This window comes from Cygnus olor, chromosome 1 (assembly GCF_009769625.2).
Source record: "Cygnus olor isolate bCygOlo1 chromosome 1, bCygOlo1.pri.v2, whole genome shotgun sequence".
Taxonomy (NCBI): Eukaryota; Metazoa; Chordata; class Aves; order Anseriformes; family Anatidae; genus Cygnus; species Cygnus olor.
In genome coordinates this window covers 68750031-68764631 of record NC_049169.1, presented here as the reverse complement: position 1 = coordinate 68764631, position 14601 = coordinate 68750031, and the positions used below count along the sequence as shown (strand labels likewise).

General features: G+C 40.3%; 1 protein-coding gene across 2 annotated transcripts in view; it reads right to left on the bottom strand.

Moving 5' to 3' along the window:
• PIK3C2G (phosphatidylinositol-4-phosphate 3-kinase catalytic subunit type 2 gamma) overlaps nucleotides 1-14601 on the bottom strand; it is a 213511-nt gene that overhangs the window by 15891 nt on the left and 183019 nt on the right. For both annotated transcript variants that reach the window (XM_040564008.1, XM_040564015.1), the window contains exon 31: nucleotides 8065-8159. In XM_040564008.1, the coding sequence (XP_040419942.1) occupies nucleotides 8065-8159 (95 nt within the window). The remainder of the gene's footprint in view (nucleotides 1-8064; nucleotides 8160-14601) is intronic.

Genomic DNA, 14601 nt, shown 5'->3' with positions numbered 1-14601 from the left:
TCTATATTATTGTTGTGTTCAGAACATTTAATTTTCAAATTTATATTTAGTTGCAGGGTCTATGAGACTGTCTGAGCTACAGTGATCTACTTTGGACCTTTAGAAACATAGATCCCAGAATGTCTTATCTCTTGAACAAATACTTAAGACAACATTCCCCTTTTCACTTTTCTTTTGAAATTACTCAGGATTAGTACCAGTTCTGCCTGTTAGAGTGCATAAAATAAATTTCCCTTTGAGAAAGGAAACACATGCAAATGCTGTTGTTTTGTTTCTTTTTGTCACATATTCTTTTCTCTCCTTGTCTAGTCACAGATCACAAGTGAATGTAAAAGGCATAAAGAAATTGTGACTACATTATCTGTGCCTTCACCCTGCAGTTTCTTAATTTGTTAAAGAAAGTCCGTATGTGCCTGATCTAGACTACTTCTAATTTCTGCAACTGTACAGAGCTTCCTCCACTTTTCTTCAGGAGATTATTCTACAGCTTGTCCCTTTCTTTTGTAAGAAAGCATTTTGTTATATGATGCATGAAATTTCTCCTTCTTAATTATCATTCATTACTTCTAGGTACACTCATGCTCAACATCCTAAATAATTCTTCTTGAATGTTGCTGTGTTCTCCCTTAAATATTTGACAATTGACTTGTGTCCTTGTTAGTCAGTTCTCAACTAAGTTAAGTTTAAGTAACAATAAATCACTCCTGGAGAATCAATCATTCCCAAACAACCCTACTGAGAACTCTTCTTTGAACTTGTATTCTAGTTCTTAAGAAGCTTCCAGAGAGCTATATTCTAGCATCAAAGCCTTATAAAGATGAACTTACTTTCTGCACCATGAAACAAGGATCTGGCCTTTCTCATTGGCATCTCTCATGGTAACCTCATGTCTCACCATTTGCTTGTTTTATTTTCACGTTACTATGGGAAATAGAACTGTAACTCCCTGAGGGAATAGTTTTCATTTGTCCAAGCTAGTTGTAGTGTTCTGTAAATTACTGTTATTCTCTTGATCATGCTCTGTTTCCACTATTATTTTTAAAGTTTTCCTCATTTGCAACAAATGGCAAATTTAATTTATGTTCACCTTCATCTCCCAGATCACTCATACTGTTAAATAGAACTCACTGATCTTATTTTATTCAACACAGATCAGGTATGTAGGGAATTACTTATTTAAAAATTAGCAGTTAGAATTTAGAGCTGAGGTAGTACTGTGACTGTGACAGATGAAAGGGTTTAACAAGAAATAATAATAAAACTTTCCATACAACTTATTTGTCAAATGCCTTTAATAACAAATAAGATGGAATCCAAAAGTAATCCTTGTGTCACAGAAACAGAACTTATCTCTTTCCAGTTAAACTAGTGTTGAGTAACAGTAGCCTTTGTTTATAGGTTTTCAGCTAATTTTCAGTCCAAAAGAGAACATGTCTATCTAAGCTAATTTGCATTCATTTTTAAAGTAAAAGCATTTTCTATGAATATGAAATTAAATCCAATTTCTTTACAAGCTAAAGTTAGTACAAGAGCCTTCTTTTCATGGCTTTTAATTCCATTTTTCTGTGAAAGTCTAGGGAGAACTCCATCTGAATGTCTTACCCTCCTACATCAGCAAAACTGCTGATTTAATTTTGTTACCAATACTTTCTGAATAGCTTTTGTTCAGCTCAGAGGGATTTTTTTCCACCTGTTTTACATCCGTGGATGACTGGCCAGACTTTGCTTACCTATGGAACTTCTCTATCCCTGTTGGCTAATCCATGGGCCTCAGTAAAGAAAGCAGGATACATTCATAATATTCTGAAAGGAAATGTTGCTTTTTAATTAATTGGCAGACATTGTGTTGCTGGTAGGTAATATATTTTCCATTTAAATCTATATAATGCTGTTCATAATGTGTAAGAGTTAGTAGGCCCATGAGAGGAACAATGGGAACCAAATCTGATGGACCAAAAATCCCCACCCCCTCCCCAGCTCAAGCTAGAGCCAAAGTCCAGCAAAGGCAGTGAAGCATCTACCTGTACTGCAGTTGGGAACTTCCCTATAGCCCTGCACCTGCAGACTTAGAATTAGATTTCATTCTCTTGTTTTAGGGAAGACTTGGCTCTCACCTTTCTTCCCAAAGCACTTCAACTATCAAGTATCACAAATGTTTTTGGAAGCAATTTGTACTCGGATAGCGTAGGACACAAAATGGAAAGAGGCTGGATGTCTGTGTAAGCTTAAAGCTGATTACTAATTCATCACCCACATATCAGCTACCCCAGAATCATTAATCACCAGGAGTGGTTCATGACAGCTTCAGAGCTTTTAAAACAGGAAAGCTGGAAGTAGTTTTGGAAAGTACTGTAGGAATTTATTTTAATTTCAGCAAATTTCCCCCCTGTAAAATTGGTTCTGAATGCATCACCTACACACGCTTTCCTGAATTCCAGTAACATTTTACATTTATTGGCATGAGGATCAGGATAAGTTGGCTTTGTTTCTCCTCCCCACTACCCCTGAGGAGTTATTCTGTCCACAAGTAGTAACGGGCAAAAATGTTTAGCAGCAAGGATTGAAAGTTTAGCTGCTTATCTGGAAAAACAGGGCATGCCTGAAGTCATGGCAATGAAGTCAGAAGAAAACACACACTTCTTCTGAGCCAACACTCAACCACTGTTCCCTTCTGGTTGTCTATGGAGCACAAAAAGAAATATACTAACCGACTTTTTTTTTGAACTTCAGAAATGGCTATTTCTTTTGCCTCTGGTGTCTTGTTGAATAGACGAGCAAGCCCAGCAGTGGTTAGCCTGGTTGTTTCTGGCTATGCAGTACTAAGCTAGCTCATAGTCTGCTCTGTGTAAGATTTGTTATGATCTTGATATTCTGCATTTTCTGTGTTGGTTAATACATGGAAGTGAACTTGAACTGTTCAAAAACCTATGTGTCTCCAGTGTTCATAAATCCACCTCCGCAGCTTCTGCACAGATCTAGGAGCTTACATCTTTCAGGCCGCCTCTCAGGCATTCTTCCTAGCACTCCCTCTGTGCTCCTGTTCCTGACTGCTGCCATTCTTCCGGGTATTGTCATGCCAAGGCTGGGTTGTTCTTGATCCTCCTTGACAAGCCCTTTCACGTGCTAAATCCTCACCCTGGATCCTGTATCTTCCTCCCAAGACCGCTTAATGCATTTTGTGAGGTATGGCAATATTGAGTTTCTGTAAGAAGCCTGACTCGATTCATCTCCTTCTGCTGCCACATCCTCCAAGACTCAGAGGAAAACTCAGTCTCTCCACATAACCCCTCCAGTTCATTGCTACACCGACGTTTCCTTCTATCCCAGCTTCATTTTTGTAAGACAGTATTGCCTCTACCTCCTGTGCATAAAGTGCACAGGCACTGTCTGCATTTGAGGGGTGCAAGTAATGGTCCAAGAGGCTGACTTGAAGTTATGCAACATACATGTATGGAAAATTGCATTTTATTACTATTGCATCTTTTCTGTCTTTGAAAATTGGATTTATTTTTTTTCCTCAACAGTGATGTTGATGCCTTCAATTCATAAGTAGAAGCTGTGAGTCTGATGTGAGTCACCTGACTTACAGAATCTCAGGATTCAATTAAAAGTATGAATTTCTAAGGGAAATCATGAGACTGAAACATTGATAATATCTTATAAACCCTATATCTATTTAACAGACCTCAACTTCATTGTGCATACACAGCCTTAAAGTGTAGGCAAACATTTGCAACCAGTCTTATATCCCTCCCTTCTGAATGTTTTACCATGTGCATTGCTTGTCAAGTTGCAAGCATTTTTTCAGTGGAAAAATATAGTTTGTGCTTTACAGAAGGTTCGGTTAGATTAATGGTCCTTTCCAGTCTCAAAATCTATAAGGCTGTTCTACTCTATTGTTGTTTTTTGAGGTATTTCTAATAGAGTTTTCTTCAGGAAGGACTGGCTTTCATAACATGTAACTGAAATGTTGGTGTTGTTAGAGAGAGGATATTTGGAAGCAGATCTAGGAATGACTGATTTTTATATATGCAGCAAATCTGGCACATGTGGATGCATCAGACCAAAAGTGCCTGCTCTGTGGAATCGATGTATACACCAACATTAGACAGTCATCTGGTATGTCTGCACCAGACCAATGCTCTTTCAAGTGCTATAGCATTTTCTACTATGACAACCCACATGAACCCGAGGGTACTGAGCGAACTGGCAGAGGAGCTGGCCAAGCCGCTTTCCATCATTTATTGGCAGTCCTGGCTATCAGGAGAGGTCCCAGTCGACTGGCGGCTAGCAAATGTGACGCCCATCTACAAGAAGGGCCGGAGGGTAGACCCGGGGAACTATAGGCCTGTTAGTTTGACCTCAGTGCCAGGGAAGCTCATGGAGCAGATTATCTTGAATGTTGTCACGCGGCACTTGAAGGGCAACCAGGCAATCAGGCCCAGTCAGCATGGGTTTATGAAAGGTAGGTCCTGCTTGACGAACCTGATCTCCTTCTATGACCAAGTGACGCGCCTGGTGGATGAGGGGAAGGCTGTGGATGTGATCTACCTTGACTTCAGTAAGGCTTTTGACACCGTTTCCCACAACATTCTCCTCAAGAAACTGGCTGCTCGTGGCTTGGACTGGCGTACGTTTCGTTGGGTTAAAAACTGGCTGGATGGCTGGGCCCAAAGAGTTGTGGTGAATGGAGTCAAATCCAGTTGGAGGCCGGTTACTAGTGGAGTCCCCCAGGGCTCAGTGCTGGGGCCAGTCCCCTTTAATATCTTTATTGATGACCTGGACGAGGGGATCGAGTGCACCCTCAGTAAGTTTGCAGATGACACCAAGTTAGGTGCGTGTGTCGATCTGCTCGAGGGAAGGAAGGCTCTGCAGGAGGATCTGGATAGGCTGGACCGATGGGCTGAGGTCAACTGTATGAAGTTCAACAAGGCCAAGTGCCGGGTCCTGCACCTGGGGCGCAACAACCCCGAGCAGCGCTACAGGCTGGGAGATGAGTGGTTGGAAAGCTGCCTGGCCGAGAAGGACCTGGGAACACTGGTTGATAGGCAGCTGAATATAAGCCAGCAGTGTGCTCAGGTGGCCAAGAAGTCCAACAGCATCCTGGCTTGTATAAGAGGCAGCGTGGCCAGCAGGTCTAGGGAGGTGATTGTCCCCCTGTACTCGGCTCTGGTGAGGCCGCACCTTGAGTACTGTGTTCAGTTTTGGGCCCCTCGCTACAAGAAGGACATGGAGGTGCTCGAGAGAGTCCAGAGAAGGGCAACAAAGCTGGTGAGGGGTCTGGAGAACAAGTCTTACGAGGAGCGGCTGAGGGAGCTGGGATTGTTCAGCCTGGAGAAGAGGAGGCTCAGGGGAGACCTCATCGCTCTCTATAGGTACCTTAAAGGAGGCTGTAGAGAGGTGGGGATTGGTCTATTCTCCCACGTGCCTGGTGGCAGGACGAGGGGGAATGGGCTAAAGTTGCACCAGGGGAGGTTTAGGTTGGATATTAGGAAGAACTTCTTTACTGAAAGGGTTGTTAGGCATTGGAATGGGCTGCCCAGGGAAGTGGTTGAGTCGCCATCCCTGGAGGTCTTTAAAAGACGTTTAGATGTAGTCCTTAGTGATATGGTTTAGTGGAGGTCTTGTTAGTGTTAGGACAGAGGTTGGACTAGATGATCTTGGAGGTCTCTTCCAACCTAGACGATTCTGTGATTCTGTGATTCTGTGAAAAATCCTGCAAAGCTAGCATTGCATTCTCTTGACTTCGTCCCTTAAAGAACCTGTGTGATACTTGAGAATAGCTATAAACAACACCAGCTCCTTACGGATTAACTTGTACGTCATATATAAATGTAAGGTTTGCACAACAGGATCGAGATCTATTAAAATGCCAAGAACAAATCCCCACAAATAATAAATTTTATTTACACGGATCAAAATTCTGTATCACAACTCCTGTCAGTTATATGAGGCTACATTTGGGATTAATTTGACCCACTACAATTATTTTCACATTTGAACACATCATAAGATCTCTATAAATAGATAAATTAAATGGGGAAGAGTGGCACAAGAATTATTTACTCTAAATTATGAAATAAAACAAGATGGCAAAGTAATCTCTGCACAGATGAACCACTAAAATATAATTAGTGAGACTCTGCAAGAGACTGAATATACCTGAAATAGCTTTAACATGTCTTGAATAAGATATGATCTTGGCATACTTTTTAAATCCCTGTTCAGCCTTAAAAAAAAAAAAAAAAGAAAAAAAAGAGAGCACGTCAGAGAGATTGATCTATACAACTAGAAAGCTGAGAAGACTACTAATGGGATAAAGAACATTTCTTTTATAGGTTGGTAGTCTGAAGGCAGTCCAGTATCACAGTACCCCAAAGCACAACAATTTCATATTTCAGATCAGATCAAATGAAGAATGGCTGGCTTGCAGGAAGGAATCAGAAGCCCAGGATTTAAAAACATGATTGCCTAAATTAGGCTGCTAAAACAGTCACCTTATTTTCAAGCCATGAATCATTGCTAGTTTACTGAATTGGACTCCTACCACTTCTCTGCAAACTCACTGAAAAGGATTTCATTTAAGTCACTAACCTTCCTGAGCTAGACGCTAACTTAAATTTGTGTTATCCCTCCCCATAAAGTGAACTGAACTCTGCATTTCAATTTTTCTGTACACAACCATCTATGCTGTAATTTATTTTCATTTAATTAAATGACATGTACTTTCTAAGTTGAAGAACACAGTTATGAACCTATACATTTAAAATGACAAAAACAAGGAGAACGACTGCTTCCAACATCTGTAGCTCTATTTGTGTACATCTCCACATTACCCACCTGAACTCACAGTAACAAATGAGCACAGCAAACATTTACATATTCCCCTCCCACAACTTAGAAGTTTATCAAAGTCATTTAGCTTTAGAAAGTACAATAGGAAAAAAGAGGGTGTTATACTATATCCTGAAGGTAAAGTTCATATAAACTGGGCCAGCAGAGGCTGATCTCACCTGTCAGGATGGCACATAGGAAACAAAAGGCAAGTCTCTCAGGACAGAAAAATTACAGGATTTTATAGAGTAAAATGAATATACTTGAAATTAATATCAGAAGCTGGAGTGGCCAATGAACAGCTGGAGCTACATAATCCTCATGTGACTTGTACAAATAATTAAATGTTCAGCCCCATTTTATTACTGGATGGCACTCACATACGTTCCTCAGTTTGGCCTGACGTAGGGAAACCTATTGCGATCCAGTCTGAGATGGAGGCAGCTTCAATGTATGCAACAAGAACCTGCATACAGAAACACAAATCTTCCAGATAAACAAAGATAGCAAAGGATCTCTTTGCCACAGCTATTACTCAAGACCTGAGCAACAGGAAATTCAAGAGGATATCCAGGTGGCTGAACTCACGATGACACACTCATGAGCAGACACACTGCCTCAACTGAGGTACCCATCTAGATCTTTCATGTTACTCTCAACAATTTAATCTGTTTTGTGCTGAGAGAGCTCTGCCAGCTCTCTCCTTGCATAGTGTGGCTCCAGAAATGTGCAGTATTTATCACTTAGCCTCATGACAGAGAGCTTATTATAAAGATGAGCATCATCACACCGAGAGACGTTGCTTCTTTAAACACTCCACTACTCCCTCTGCTGACCTCTTCCCTGCTTGTGGACCAGTCATGTTGGGTTGAAAGAAGGGTGTGGATAATCAGTGGAACCAGGCTGACATCCCTCAAAGAGTTATGATGCTGCATGAGACCATATATCTAGATGGCATCAAAATGTGTCAGCTGAAAGGGCCAAAACAGGCATCAAAATTGTTTTTCTGTATGGCCTGGAAAAGATCATTGCCAGACATTAGGTTTCTAAATAAGTCCCATACTGAATGAGATCAAAGGAAGAAAACAAGTATTAAACGTTGAAAAAAGCATCATCATAATTCTGCGTTAAAATTACTTACATCAGAAATGGTGTTTTAGGATTAATGTTTTCAAAGTACTCTGCAAATTCAAAGACTTATGATTTATAGATTATGATGAAAATACTTACAATATTCCTCATGTGTTTCAGCATTACTGTCAGATGGGTGCCCTCATAAGATATGACTAATTGTACTCCAGGCTTACGATCAGTTGACTGAGGACCTAAAAAATGTCAGTTTGATTTTTTAATGAAGAAATTAGTGGAAGTACATGTCTAAAATACTGCAGAATACATGAATTAATATATCCAACAAAATTATTGCCTGCTTAAATCAGTGATAAAATTAGAAGACACAATTAAAGAGTGTGATCAAGAAAGTGGTCTGATGTAGTGCTCATCTTCTTGCTTTTTTATACGTTGACAGTGAGATTTTTGTTTTCTAACTGCCATCAATCTGAATTTCAGTGGAAAATTTGTGACTGAGCTAAAAATAATTCTATTTTTTTTTATTACACTAGTTAGTAGTGCTGCAATTTTTCCTTTTTTTTTTCAGTTCCTACCACAAAAAACAAAACAAAACAAAACAAAACCAAACCACACAAACGAAACCAAACCAAAAAGACACACACACAGAGGTTTCCAGACCAGTTCCAAAACAACAGTAGATTTACAATAACATCATCTATATCTAACAGATTTAAACTCTCTCTTCCTCATCCTGTATTTCTCCTGATCCAGGCTGGTTTTCATACAACCCTCTCCTTTCACAGATATTCTGCTAAAATGAATTTACAGAGTCTGACTTCATTCCCACTGAAAAAAAAAATATAAAAAATCAGTTTCCAAGAATCAGGCTCGTAATATGGAATAAATGACTAAGCATATCCTGTTCCTTCTTTCCATCGGAGGCATTGAGCCAGCTGTCTTCACTGCCAAAAAGGTGTGTCCTTGAACTGGGACATGTGGCTTACCTGTCCCACTGAGACAATGCAGACAATAAAAATGTTTTTTACCATGATATACCACGTAACAGTGAACACAATAACCTCTCATTGGTATCTGTCTGACCATCTTATTCTGCAGTGCTAACCCTGAGCACAGGGGACGTGAGCCTGTTGCACCACTTGGTCTGAGGCCCAGGGTTCTCACCACACTGTGATCATCAAAGGCAGCCCAGACGCTGCCTGTATGAACTAGCCTGGTTTTACTTGCAGAAACAGGGTTTCATTTAATTAGACCAAGGCTGTGTTGCATTCAGTATTTTATATTTACTCGAAAAAATAAGAACTTAATCCTGCTAACCTTACAACAAAACAGTTATCTTGCAGGAGCTATGTTTTGTTCTGCCTTCCTCCTCATTAAAAATATAGCTGGACTTGAGACCTCAAACAGAAAGATGCTGCTCCCCTGTACATGTCTTGGGATCTGCCAGTAAAACATCATCCTACCATAGGGCGAGATAATGACACAAGACAAAACAATACAATAGTAATTAATTCTTTAAATAGAAACATATCCTATTAAAAGTGGAGGGAATGAGAAAGGATTATGAGAATGAAAGAACTGCCATCACACACTGGGGTTACACAGTAGAAATAAGCAGTGTTTTAGAGAGCATCGGAACTATTCATCTTCAATAGCGGACAGGATTTTCATAACTCCCTTTCAGTCTCAGCAGACATCTGTGCACTCGTTTGCTCTCTCCATTTCCCTTTTGCACATGTGCACCAGAACTGTTACAGCCGGGGTCATAAGGGCAAAAAATCAACCCCTCTCTCCTCAGCCTTTACTCTGTTAGTCAGCAGAGGAAGCAGCAAGAGGGAAGTTATAAAGAATAAGCCATGTTGGCTATATTTTTCTGAAGAAACCAAACGTGTAACCTCTTGAGTGAACAGAGGCTAAAATAACTGCTAAGCAGATAGAATTACAGTGCTGTAATGTACTACAGAGAGCCAGAGAGCTAGTGTAATTGCCATTTATCCTAAGGAAAGGAATTAAAATTAATTAAAAATAACAGTGGGTACATACAATTGCCATAATATATTTTTTCCAGGCAGTCTGAATATCAACACTTCTGAGTTGCTGATGTTTGGACTGGAATTTTAGAAGATGAAGCCATCTCCAGTTTCTTCCCTTTGGAGACTACAAAAATATATTTTTAATCATACCCTAATTAGAGAAGAGCCTGAAACAGACTCTTGAAGAATTGAAATGTTATGAAGAAATTACTAAGCTAGGACTTAGAAGACCGAGATGCAGTCCTTCATTTGTTATTCTCCTTTATGAGCTGTGACAAATCACTTAGCTAGACGATACCTTATTTCATTTGTTGTATGCAAAGAAGGACAGTGAGGGATAAGGAAAGTGAGGAAAACTCCATGAAGCAGAAAAATGCTGATTTTTTTTTTTTTTTTCCCCAAGGGTAACAAAAAGCTCACAATCCCCATTGCCCCCTCCCACTGCCCTGCAAAGCTGTTACCATTTTTAAAAAACCCTGTGGGGGCCTTTTCCTTTAAGTTGCAGCAGGAAACATAGAATCCTAGGGCTTTCAACTCAGTGTAACACAAGGGGCTTGTGCTTTAATGCAAGGACACAATTCTCTTGAGGGACTCTGTTAATTTTGTGAATTGGAATGGGTCATCTTGAGCAGTTTAGCAAGGGCAGCAGACCTCAGAAGCTAAATTCTGTCATTAGAATTCAGTGAAACATTGTGCCTTTCTCTCTTACCACTACGGCCACTGCTTTTTTCTGCATTGGGTTTTATAGTGTGAGTGCTTATGTCCAGTGGAGGACTTCTTCTACAGTTGTTGGCATTTTCATTTAGAAAAAAAAAAAAACACGCAAATGTAAATAAGTTTCTAACCAAACTGAAAATAAAGAGAAGTGTAGGAGGGGAAAATGCAATTCTAATTGACTATGTAAAACGGAGTCTGAAACAGACACTATGATCATGGCTATTACCAAAGTATTTGCTCCTGCTATGGGAATAAATTGAGCACTAATCAAAACACAAAAGCAAAAACAAAACCAGCCCTAAAATGAAGAAAAAGGGGGGAAAAACAATACAAGAAATCTGGTAAATGTGGAAGAAACTTCTATTCCTTATATTTCATAATAAAAGACAGTTTCTGTTAGCTAGACTCAGATGTTATATATATGTTTTCCCACATTCAGTGCTAAATCATAGTGTTTTTGAAGTCTAGGTGATTTTAGCTTCAAATAATAATAAAATACACATACAATAATTACTTTCAGTCTATCCAGCTTGGGCAGATGGACTTGAGCTCAGACCCTGCATTTTTAGGAACTGTCATGCTCTACTTGCACTTCATTATATGCAAGCACCAAATGCCGGTCTGTTGTAGATATAGGATAAAGCTTCACTGACTTCCATGAAGCAAGATTTCCCTCCCAGGGGCCGATACTTCACTCACTGGTGTCAATGCAAAACCTGTCAAATATCAAATGAGGACCCTGGAGTTGGAGTGCCAACAAACAGAATGGCATTTGTAACATTTTTATAAATGACTCGTGTCTGCATGCCCTGGCACTTGGGAGTGAATGTCAGCTGCCATTTTCCACTACAGAGAAACTCAAACATTGTGCCAGCTTATAATATTTTCCATTAAGAAGCATGAACACTGGAAAAATATGGGTCTGTTCTTCTTTTTAAATGACAAAATTAAAGAAATCAGTTTTCAAATTAATTTCTATTGAAGGTGGAATGATCTTCAGAGCAATCAATTATGTAGTTCTTTTATTATCTAAATGGTTTTTCTAGCCTGTTGGAGAACTACCTGCTCTAAATTCTGTATTTTGTGCAGTGGTTTCTTTAGCAGTGTTTTAAAGCAAGCTCTGAGTTACGATTTGCACAATGCATGAGAAATATAAACAGTGGGAAAGATGCTACACAGAAAACTGATGAAATCAATAGGGAAACTATAATTTATTACACCGAATTTCACATGTAGACTGCAAAGCAATATGCAAACACTAATTAAAATGTCATAGCACTACCATCAGGGAGTTAATATTATTCTGTCTTCTGTACCCTTGGACATGTCTTATACCTTCTTGGTGTTAGCCTGTTCTGACCAACCAAAGGGTACTGGAATCTGTTTGATTTCCCAGGACCAGAGCTGAACACTCCAAGACAACCAGTTGCTTGCTCTAGCTACAGCTTGGGTTTTTGAGCCTCCAGTGTACCTGACTGTAGATCACAGAATCACAGAATGGTTTGGATTGGAAGGGACCTTAAAGATGGTCTAATTCCAGCCCCCCTGCCATGGGCAGTGACACCTCCCACCAGATCAGGTTGCTCAAAGCCCCATCCAACCTGGTCTTGAACACCTCCAGGAACAGGGCATCCACAGTTTCTCTGGGCAGCCTGCTCCAGTGCCTCACCACCCTCTGAGTGAAGAATGTCTTCCTGATATCTAATTTAAATCTACCCTTTGTTAGTTTAAAACCATTACTGCTTGTCCTATCACTATGCTCCCTTACAAAGAGTCCCTCTCCTTCTTTCTTGTAGGCCCACTTTAGGTATCAGATGATTGTTGTAAGGTCTCCCTGGAGCCTTTTCTTCTCCAAGATGAACAACCCCAACTCCCTAAACCTGTGTTCATAAGGAGATGTGCCCAGCCCTTTGATCATCTTCGTGGCCCTCCTCTGGACTCATTCTAATAGGTCCCTGTCCTTCTGGTGCTGGGACCCCAGAGCTGAACGCAGGGCTCCAGGTGGGGTCTCATGAGAGCAGAGCAGAGGGGGAGAATCCCCTCCCTTGCCCTGCTGGCCACATTGCTTTTGATGCAGCTCAGGATACGGCTGGCTTTCTGGGCTGTAAGCACACAGTGCCGGATCATGTTGAGCTTCTCATCAACGAACACCCCCAGGTCCTTCTCAGGTTGCTCTCTGCCCAGCCTGTATTTGTCCTTGGGATTACTCTGGCCCAGATGCTGAACCTTGCACTTGGCCTTGTTGAACTTCATGCGTTTCACACAGGCCCACCTCTCAAGCCTGTCAAGGTCCCTTTGGATGGCATCTCTTCCCTCCAGCATGTCAACCACACTACACAGCTTGGTGGCATCAGAAAACTTGCTGAGGGTGCACTTAATTGCACTGTCCACGTCACTGACAAAGATGTTAAACAGAACCAGTTCCAATACCAACCCTTGAGGAACACAGATATATTCACTGATTCTCTCCTTGCTCTTACCCTGTAAACCAACAAGAGGTGCTTATGGCCAGCAAACCAGCCTAAACCCAAGTGAAATAGGAACACAATTTATGGCAGTTGCTTTACATCAAGAATGAGCAACTGCAGCAGATGAGAATGCTATATAACATGAGCAAAATAGCCTACTGTCTTGAGGGAGCATTCATGAAGAATGGGATTCTTCATGGAGTGGCGTACTGTACATTTTGCTTTTTGGAATGCTTGGATCTTGCTTCAGAAGGACACAGAGATGTTTCATCTACTGCTCTAAATAGACAAAAGCACGCTGAAGTGCATGCAACACTTATCAAACCTGCCAGAACTGGACCTGGGTTGTGAACTTTTATAACCAATACCAAAGACTTCTTCCTTCATAACTTTGCCAAAACAGGCTCAATTAATCATATTTTCATGAGACAAAAACTCCAGAGAAGAAAAATAAAATATATAGATTGATATAAAATAATTTTGATAGATTTTCTTTCTTCTTTTTATTTTTTAAGAGTCTTTATAAAAGTCTGTCTGTGAAATCATTCCTAATATCTGCTCTCACTCCCTTGTAGTGTGCTTGGTGTAATGAAATACTGACAATATTCAGTGTAATTCAGAATCCATCCCACTGGGAATATTGAATCAGTATTCATGTCAAAGTAAATTTAGCACTGATTTTTAATCTCCATTGCTAGGAGCACAGTACAATTTCATAAATTTTAATTTTTATTTTACTTTAGTAACTGTAATTACCTACAACATTTGTAAATTAAAGCTGTGTTAGAGAAGGATGCTGTCTTGATCAAAATTCATAACCTGCTTCTACTGGGCATTAGCTTTATTTTATATTGATCCTAACTAAAAGACAGATGATTTGCTTGTGTAAAGGATGAGAGAGAAACCACCAAGTTCATGGAAAGCTGCAGCCCATATTAATCCTGCATTATTCTTTAAAACAGGCAAAAATTAAGGTGTTTATATGTTCATAAAACAATAAAATCTGTGGGTGAAGGATGTATTGTTTTCATGGTAATTACCTTTCTCCTGCGGGCGCAATGAATTTCCCACCCCAGTCCAAATATGGTATTTCTATAGGGCTTTCTTTCAAGTCAAGTGTTTCAGGGCACCCTCAGCAAAGACAAGCCTCCAGGGCCAACAGACGGTGCCCTGCCCAGCAACTCTTTGTATGCTACCTGGCAGCTTGGCATGATCACCAGCCTGCCTTAGCTGGACTTGTGTCTTCCTTTACTCTCAGGACAGATCATAATAGGGCAGTGAATGTCATGCAATATAGATCTAAGTGAGCTAGGTAGCTGGGGTATGGCAGAGATCTAACTCCAACAACAAGGGGTGAAACTTGGGAGTAACGTATGAAAATTTTTCAAGTGAATAATTAGTACGTGCATGGTTGGTAGGCTGACAGCTGCAATCAGCTGTGGACCAGGTTCAATCCCTTT